This window comes from Sander lucioperca, chromosome 8, assembly GCF_008315115.2.
Source record: "Sander lucioperca isolate FBNREF2018 chromosome 8, SLUC_FBN_1.2, whole genome shotgun sequence".
Lineage (NCBI taxonomy): Eukaryota > Metazoa > Chordata > Actinopteri > Perciformes > Percidae > Sander > Sander lucioperca.
The window spans coordinates 26,622,242-26,632,176 of NC_050180.1; the positions used below are offsets into that span (position 1 = coordinate 26,622,242).

At 39.7% G+C, this 9,935-nt stretch overlaps 1 protein-coding gene across 1 annotated transcript; it reads left to right on the forward strand.

Moving 5' to 3' along the window:
• The first annotated feature begins 219 nt into the window (after positions 1-219).
• Positions 220-1,459, forward strand: LOC116040390 (trace amine-associated receptor 13c-like). The gene is made up of 2 exons (XM_031278180.1): positions 220-386; positions 643-1,459. Exons 1-2 carry the CDS (start codon positions 220-222, stop codon positions 1,457-1,459), a joined length of 984 nt encoding a protein of 327 aa, XP_031134040.1.
• The last annotated feature ends 8,476 nt before the right edge of the window (positions 1,460-9,935 follow it).

Below are 9,935 nucleotides of genomic sequence, written 5' to 3' on the forward strand. Positions count from 1 at the left end.
GGAGAGATTGGATAGAGAGACAGTGAGAAAGGCAGGGTTACAGAGAGAGTGATGAAGATGATTGTGGGATGTGCAGAGTGAGGAAGGAGGGGCATCAGAGTCCAACAGGGACTGAGAGTGAGGAGGGGATGAAGAGAATGTGAGCGAGATAAATCAGTTACACGACTCAGGTTTGTTCAGAAAGCTGCCCGAGCTGCAGATCTCTGCATATCTCTGGAGATGGAGGTTGAGGACAGAGCCCAGCTCTGCTTTCCACAGTTCCCAAACACCTCCTGCAGAAAGCCCTTGTCTCCTTGGCCCCAAACAGTTACCATTATGCTGTACTCCATCTCTCTGATCACTGTGGCTCTCAACCTGCTCATCATCATCTCTATCTCCCACTTCAGGCAAATATTAACTTCTTTGCTTCTCTCTACAGGAATTGTAACTTAAAAATGTGAACAGCTGCTGTACATTTAGAATTGTCTTTGAGCTAGAACTGAATAATGTTGCTCTAAATGTCTGACTTTGATGCCAGGGACTGTTGTTCATGTCCACTCTCTTACCAATATTAAGTATTGCTTTCTGTCCACCGTGACCTCAACCAAGTCATTTTAACTGTCATTCTTGTTGGTGTAATGGTGTTTTTCTCTTTCCCTCCAGGCAGCTCCACACACCCACCAACATCCTCCTCCTCTCTCTGGCTGTCTCAGACTTTCTAGTGGGCCTCGTGCTGATGCCTGTAGAAGTTCTCCAAAAAACATCCTGCTGGTTTCTTGGTGACTTTGTGTGTGCTATGTATACTATTTTTTCAGGCATCATTATCTCAGCCTCAATAGGTGACATGGTGCTCATATCAGTTGACCGTTATGTGGCTATTTGTGACCCTCTGCATTACACCACCAGGATCACTGACAACAGAGTTAAACTCTGTGTTTATCTGTGTTGGCTCTGTTCTGTTTCCTACAGCTTTCTCTTTGTTAAGGATGAACTGACTCAACTGGGGAGGTATAATTCCTGCTACGGAGAATGTGTGTTGGTCGTTGACTTTGTCGTAGGAGCTGTAGATGTTGTTTTGTCCTTTATTGTTCCAGTTACTGTCATAATAGCTCTGTATCTGAGAATATTTGCCGTGGCTGTGTCTCAGGCTCGTGTCATGCGCTCTCACATTACAGCTGTCACACTCCAGCTTTCAGTGACTCCAAAGGCAAAGAAATCAGAGCTGAAAGCAGCCAGGACTCTTGGTGTTCTTATAGTTGTGTTTCTAATGTGTTTCTGCCCATTTTACTCTGTCTCTCTTGCAGGTGACAAATGGGTCAATGCTTCATCTGTCTCCTATGTTCTCTTTGTGTACTATTGTAACTCTTGTCTAAACCCTGTGATCTATGCCTTGTTTTACCCCTGGTTTAGAAAATCAGTTAAACTCATTATTACTCTTCAGATACTGCAGCCTGGGTCCTGTGAGACCAACATGCTGTAGAGAGACTGTGGAGGGACAGAGATCAGACTTGGTCTAAGGATTAAATTAATTAATATGTTACTGCTGTTCAGTGAGTGAATTAGCAAATACAGAAGGTGAACATATGCTTTCCCATCTTTAAGACAAAATTGTGTATGATCAACAAATGAAAGGCCTGTCCTTCAGCTTTATCTTGTTGTGTATTGTGTCTCTCTGATGCTGCTGCATTTAAGAAAGAGTCATAAGCACCATATACTGTTTCTAGTAATCACCCAGTTCAATGCAAGCTTTAAATTAACATATGTATGACACTTATGAGTCTTTTTTTCCTATGTAATATTTTGTTCTTTGTGATAGGAAACATTTCAGCCCAACAACAAAAGAGCTACTAAAGCTCTGTATTTATGTCTATATGTTTGGTCAAAGCATCATCTCTGTGATGTGTGACCATTTTGTTACAAACAGAAATTACAGGCCTGCTGGGCTGCTGTTTCACTGAGAGAAAAGATGTCCCTGAACAGACACACTTCCATGTGTATGTATGTTTCCAGTACAGAAAAAACATCCACTGTTTTTTTCTGATTAAACTGTAAGTACAAAAACATCTTCCCTTTCAGTTTAGAAAAAACAGTTGTTTTAATCATTTCAGTTTAGTGTTATTCATATTTGATCCCTGTATAACATCTCGTGTCTCTTGTCTCTATGACAGAATCATTCAAAGCACTATGAAGTCATTTTAGGTAAGAAGTTAAACAACAGATTATCTGAAAAGACAGGATTATCTACAGTTCATCAAATAATCGCAGCTATATTTCCAGGGAAACATGTACAGTTTGATCATATGACAGAGACAATTAATGTTCTACAAACTACTATGTGAAACCTGATGGGTTGCATCTTAAAACAGATTTGTCATTCATTCTATTCAACATAGCATGGTGATTTGTTGTAAAGTAGCATGAAATATGATAATAAATTACACTTATTAATAATGTAACGTCATGTCTTTTTATTGAATTTTTACACTAAGTGATGTGATTTGGACTGGTCAACAAAAATTACAAGAGATAATAATCTCCTGGGGAAAACTCCATAAAAATTAAAACTTCAGTAACAGTCAAAGCTAACAACAGGGTGTTGGGGGGGTGAGAGTTTAAGTGATGGAGTGGAGCAGCAACAGATATGTAATAGCAGATGAATTTTCTGTATAAAGTAAAACCACCCAGGGACCTCTGCATCATCCAGATAGACAAAGACACATTTGTTGACCGTGTCTCTAAGGTTTTCAAGCCTGCAGGGCATTGATCAGAGTCAGAGACACAACCAGACACTCTTCATGGCCACTGGAGGGGGTTAAAGGCTATTTTCCAAGTGTGCCAAAATCTCACTAAGTTATAGATGTTTCTGAGGTGTGAAGGTGCATTTAGTCTGTAGAAAACACAGCCCTCTCATTCATTTAAATGGGCCACTCTGTTAAATCAGCAGGACTTCATTTAAAAACATCAACAACAACAAAAACAACAGTGTCCCGTAATGTGACGTCATCCAGAAAGGTTGTGTCTGGGTTTAAGGTCAGGAATGGAGGGATTAATTAGAGTCAGGGGGAGAAACTAGGGTTAGGGTTAAGCATGAACAGTTGATGAAAAAGTATTTTGATTGGCAGAGGTGAACATAGTATCCTCTTATACCTATACAAGATGACTGTTTATATAACTTTTAGGCATGTGTTGACCAGCATCTGAGGATTCAGAAGATATGATCAAGAATGACTTGCCTGGACACTAGACCAAACAAATGATCCTCAACCTTCCAGCCTTCAATATGGTTAAAACACAACACAAGTTGGGATGCATCAGCAGGCTAATCACTATTGTCAACAACAACATAGCTTATTATGTGTGTGTATGTAGAGTATGTGTGTGACAAGGACAGATACTTGCACAAACTGACTTAGTTAATACACTGTTCAAGGGGTAATTATGTCAGTTCCCTTTTTTTTAAATTATTTTTTGGGGATTTTTAGGCCTTTATTTGGATAGGACAGTTTTGACTTGAAAGGGGAGAGAGAAGGGGAATGACCTGCAGCAAAGGGCAAACTTATTGCTTATCCTGAAGAATCCATTCTACAAAGTGCTCAGCAACATAATAATAATAATAATAATAATAATAATAATAATAATAATAATAATAATAATAATACGTTTATTTGATATAGCACCTTCTACAGACAAAGTCACAATGTGCTTCACATGATAAACATTTGTAAAAATACAGTACAATCCAACAGAAAATAAGCAGCGGAAAAAAGAAAATAATAATTGAACGACCAATAAAAATCATTTCAACAATTAAAACCTAAATCCCAAAGTTTACAAACGTGAGTCAAAAGAGACTTTAAACAAATGTGTCTTCAGCTGCTTTTTAAAAGCTTCAACAGAGACTGCTGAACGTAAGACAGTAGGAAGGGCGTTCCACAGGTTTGGAGCCACCGCTTCAAAGGAACGGTCACCTCTAGTTTTTAAACAAGTGCGTGGGACCACCAGTAATCCTTGGTTAGAAGATCTGAGGGACCTGTTAGTAGTGTACAGATGGAGCAGGTCCGAGATATAAACAGGTGCCAGACCATGCAAAGCTTTATAAGCCAGAACACGAACTTTAAATTGGATCCTGAACTTGATCAGAAACCAATGTAATGAATATAGAATTGGAGTGATGTGCGACATCCTGCTGGACCTGGTCAATAGCCTTGCAGCAGAGTTCTTGACTAGTTGTAGGCGATCCTGGAACGACGGAGTTACAGTAATCAAGCCGGGATGATATAAATCCATTAATGATCATCTCAAGCTCAGAAAGCGGAACAACAGCTCTTAGTTTGGCAATGTTTCTTAATTAAAAGAAACATGTGCGGGTCAGGGATTTGATATGTTGATCAGAATACATCTTATTATTAAATATAACACAACAGTTTGGACTGTACGGCTGAAGAAAGGGACCCCAAGAGCTGAGTAACCTTGAAAGCTGTAGTGTCCAGAGCAACAATAAGGACTTCGGGTTTATCTATATTGAGCTGTAGGAAGTTGTTTGACAGCCAATCCTTAATGGAAGTCGAACATTTAAGCAGTTCCATCAGTTTCTCAGTCTTTTCTGGGTTAAAAGAGACATATAGCTGGATGTTATCTGCATAGAAGTGATAACTGATATCTCCGAATTGGCTAATTATATGTCCCAGGGAAAGCATATATAATGCAAATAAAATCGGACCTAACACAGAACCCTGAGGCACCACACAGGAAAGGGCAGCAGCTTCTGAACAATTGGGACCAAGTGACAGAAAAACCTCTATCTGAAAGATAAGAGGTGAACCAATCCAGGATGTTCCCTGAGATACCAACCCAGTGCTTAAGTCTATCAAGCAAGAAGTTATGATCCACTGTATCAAAACATGCGCTAAGATCAAGCAGCACCAAAACCGAGCATTCACCCATGTCAGAGGACATTAATAATCATTGGACACTTCAGATTGAAATTTGTCTAGAATGTTGTGTGTGGCCAAAACAGCAGTGAGCTGTTTAGAAACAACTTTTTCTAAAATTTTGTAAATGAAAGGCATCTTGGAAATGGGCGTATAATTTGCGGGAATTGATGTATCCAGGTTGGTTTTCTTTAGTAGTGGCTGAACAACTGCCTGTTTAAAATACGAAGGGACACAACCAGATTGCAGAGAGCTGTTGAGTATAGAGAGAACCCAAGTACTCACAGACCCAAGAACATTTTTAAACAAGGAAGTTGGTATAATATCTACTGGGCTCGAGGAAGATTTCATACTGCTAATCAGATCAGTGAGTGTGTCTGTGGCATAAATGAAAATGAACGATGCCTCCTCATATGATGCAGCCAGGCATATACCAGTCAACCAACGTCAATGCTTGTTCTAGAAGGATTTTGAATTAAACAAATACCTGTTTTTTGAACAAGCACGCTTTGATGGTTTTGTTACTTTAGAAAAACCTATATAACGCAGGAAAGAGTTGAGACCAACTAGAATATTTGGACCAAGACCAATGGCCAAGTCCGAGACAAGTCCAAGTCCAATTACCAACGAGTCCAAGAGAAATCTGAGGTAATAGAAAAATGTCTGGAGTCCAAACTCAAGTCCAGCCTCGGCAACCCTTTCTCACTCAGCGTCCGTCTTTTACGCGATGGGAGTAAGAATGTGTTGCAACCAACATCTGATACAATAACACTGAGTAAAAATTAGTTTTCAGTGGAGATCCACAATGAAAAATTGCAGAAGTGAGCAGACTGTTTCACTGGTTGGGGGTTTTATTTTACAAATGTTCAATTTGTTTAAAATCTGCAGAAAATTCTGCATCAGCAGATTTCATGTGACCTGGTTTATCCTCAACATTAGTGGTGTTCTGGTTTCACTGTTGGAGAGTTCGATACAAAACAGGATGGAGAAAAGAGACAAAGATTTGGAAAAAAAAACAAGACAGTCGGCTCTACAGGACGATTTCTTTCTTTGGCAACTTTCATGTTTTTTTTCCAAATGATGTTCAGACTTTAGACAGGGTCACCGGCTGCAAAATCAACACGCAGACAATGTAAACATGTTTGTTTCATAATGAGCTGCAGGCCGGACTCTGCGGACTAACGAGCCGCCGGCCTTAATGAGACTAACTGCTCTCAGGTGACCTCATTAACTCACCTGATACACTGACCACACACACACACATACACACACACACATACATATACGCACACAACATACACACACACACACACATATATATACGCACACAACATACACACACACACACACACATATACGCACACAACATACACACACATATATATACGCACACAACATACACACACACACACACACACATACACACACACATACATATACGCACACAACATACACACACACACACACAGACACACAACACAGACACAGACACACACACACACACACACAAAACACACACACATACATACACAAACACGCACACACATAAACACACACACAGTCATATACGCACACACAGACACATACACAACACACACACACAGACACACACACACACACACACAACATGCAGACACAGACAAACGCACACACACACGTTTGTTGTAGAAACATCAGAGAGAATTGGAAATTACCGCAACATACACGTTTACATTTTGATGATAATTACAGACTTACTTCAGTCAGGTTTTATGTGCAGGACTTTTACTTGTAGTGGAGTATTTTCACAGTGTGGTTTTACTGCAGTTAAGGATCTGAATACTTCTGCTGAAAATTTGTATTTCTCAGGCTGTTCTCATGAAGCATCCGTACATATAGGTGGTATAAGTAAAAGCACTATTATTAGTATGTATTCCACGTATTTATTCAAGTTCATGTTTGGAAGAAGTTAAAGAGAAAACACAAGACTTTCACCAGGAAACAGGTGTTCATGTCCTGAAGAAGTTAAGGAGAAAACACAAGACTTTCACTAGGAAACAGGTGTTCATGTCCTGAAGAAGTTAAGGAGAAAACACAAGACTTTCACCCAGGAAACAGGTGTTCATGTCCTGAAGAAGTTAAGGAGAAAACACAAGACTTTCACCAGGAAACAGGTGATCATGTCCTGAAGAAGTTAAGGAGAAAACACAAGACTTTCACCAGGAAACAGGTGTTCATGTCCTGAAGAAGTTAAGGAGAAAACACAAGACTTTCACCAGGAAACAGGTGTTCATGTCCTGGAGAAGTAAAGGAGTTACCGAGAAGAACTTCAGCAGAACCTCTGATGTATTGCTGAAATTCTGGTGATTTTTCTTCTTGTTGTTGATCTTTTTTGCTGTTTTCCCAAACAGGAATTTAAAATTAGAGATGGTCCGATACCATTTTTTGCTTCCCGATACCGATTCTGATACCTGAACTTGCGTATCGGCCGATACCGAGTACTGATCCGATACCAGTGTGTCATATATTTCATTATGTTTTAACATCTGTATACTACTATCCCTGTATGATGATATGATGTATAACAGCTGTATACTACTATCTCTGTATGGATGATATGATGTATAACAGCTGTATACTACTATCTCTGTATGGATGATATGATGTATAACAGCTGTATACTACTATCTCTGTATGGATGATATGATGTATAACAGCTGTATACTACTATCTCTGTATGATGATATGATGTATAACAGTTGTATACTACTATCTCTGTATGGATGATATGATGTATAACAGCTGTATACTACTATCTCTGTATGGATGATATGATGTATAACAGCTGTATACTACTATCCCTGTATGGATGATATGATGTATAACAGCTGTATACTACTATCTCTGTATGGATGATATGATGTATAACAGCTGTATACTACTATCTCTGTATGGATGATATGATGTATAACAGCTGTATACTACTATCTCTGTATGGATGATATGATGTATAACAGCTGTATACTACTATCTCTGTATGGATTATATGATGTATAACAGCTGTATACTACTATCCCTGTATGGATGTGATATTATTTCTAATGAACTATCTTTGTTGTCGGTCTGGCTCAGGTTAAACTCTTTGTGAAACATGAACAAACTCAAACAATCATACCTGCAAACTAGTCGCTTTTCAGTGAAAATCGCCGTTTTGAATGGGAAAATGGAGGAGATGTGTCCCCTTTTTCAGCCCTTCTGAGTTTGCAGGTATGAACAATGAACGCCCCAGAACTTTCTGTTATTCTCCAGTTTGACAGTCAGTTATAACGGAAAAATAACATGAATAAACTACTTTAACGTAGATTTTCTTTAGGCCTTTATTACGTGGTATCGGATCGATGTCATAACTCCAGTACTTCCCGATACCGATACCAGCGTTTTAGGCAGTATCAGAGCCCATCTCTATTTAAAAGCGTCTCTGTGTTGCTTTAAGGCGAACGAGGTAAGGCCGAGGTGACGTTCGCTGGAAGCAAACTGCTGCTGTCGAAGACAAAAATACAAACGAGAAAAGTGCTCAAACAGAAGAGAAGAAACACACTGACACAGTCAACATTTCTCAGCCGAAGGCATCCTAGTCAAAGTCAAGTTTATTTCATCCATAAAAATGGAAATTACAGTGCTCATACCCACCTAATACAATACAATAAATACAATATAATACAATACAATACATAAATACAATACAAAATTTATAAGAATGTACGTTTAAAGTGCTTGTTGTGCTGTCTGATAGTCTGAGGTATAAAAGAGAGAGCATACCGCTTAGCTCGTGTCACGGGAGACCTTAGTCTACCACTACGTTCTATAACCCTACCAGTCAGATTACCACAGGAGACCTTAGTCTACCACTACGTTCTATAACCCTACCAGTCAGATTACCACAGGAGACCTTAGTCTACCACTACGTTCTATACCCTACCAGTCAGATTACCACAGGAGACCTTAGCCTACCACTACGTTCTATAACCCTACCAGTCAGATTACCACAGGAGACCTTAGTCTACCACTACGTTCTATAACCCTACCAGTCAGATTACCACAGGAGACCTTAGTCTACCACTACGTTCTATAACCCTACCAGTCAGATTACCACAGGAGACCTTAGCCTACCACTACGTTCTATAACCCTACCAGTCAGATTACCACAGGAGACCTTAACCTACCACTACGTTCTATAACCCTACCAGTCAGATTACCACAGGAGACCTTAGTCTACCACTACGTTCTATAACCCTACCAGTCAGATTACCACAGGAGACCTTAGCCTACCACTACGTTCTATAACCCTACCAGTCAGATTACCACAGGAGACCTTAGTCTACCACTACGTTCTATAACCCTACCAGTCAGATTACCACGGGAGACCTTAGTCTACCACTACGTTCTATAACCCTACCAGTCAGATTACCACAGGAGACCTTAGCCTACCACTACGTTCTATAACCCTACCAGTCAGATTACCACAGGAGACCTTAGTCTACCACTACGTTCTATAACCCTACCAGTCAGATTACCACGGGAGACCTTAGTCTACCACTACGTTCTATAACCCTACCAGTCAGATTACCACGGGAGACCTTAGTCTACCACTACGTTCTATAACCCTACCAGTCAGATTACTACAGGAGACCTTAGTCTACCACTACGTTCTATAACCCTACCAGTCAGATTACCATGAAGAGGGTGACCCGGGTCCATTGTTATTTTCTGTCATTTTTGCCAGACGGATGTCATATACTTGATCCACTGTATTTAACTCTCCTACCATTTTTCCAGCCCTTTAAGTCACTCTTAAATCAATCCTGGTCTTCTCGGTTACCCCATCGGATGCAAACAGGGAGCAGCAGAGAATTTTTTTATGTTTTATTCAAGTTTTGGCATTTCAAAAAAATTGAACTGGTTTCAAAACTGTATTCTGACTAAACTTTGACTATTTTAAGTCTCTGATTATCCATCAACATACGTTCCTCTAATATTAGTCTAAAT

Coding starts and splice junctions, on each gene's coding strand:
- LOC116040390 (XM_031278180.1), top strand. CDS start 220: ATGGAGGTTGAGGACAGAGCCCAGCTCTGCTTTCCACAGTTCCCAAAC. Junction 387..642: donor ATCTCTATCTCCCACTTCAG/GCAAATATTAAC, acceptor CTTTCCCTCCAG/GCAGCTCCACACACCCACCA.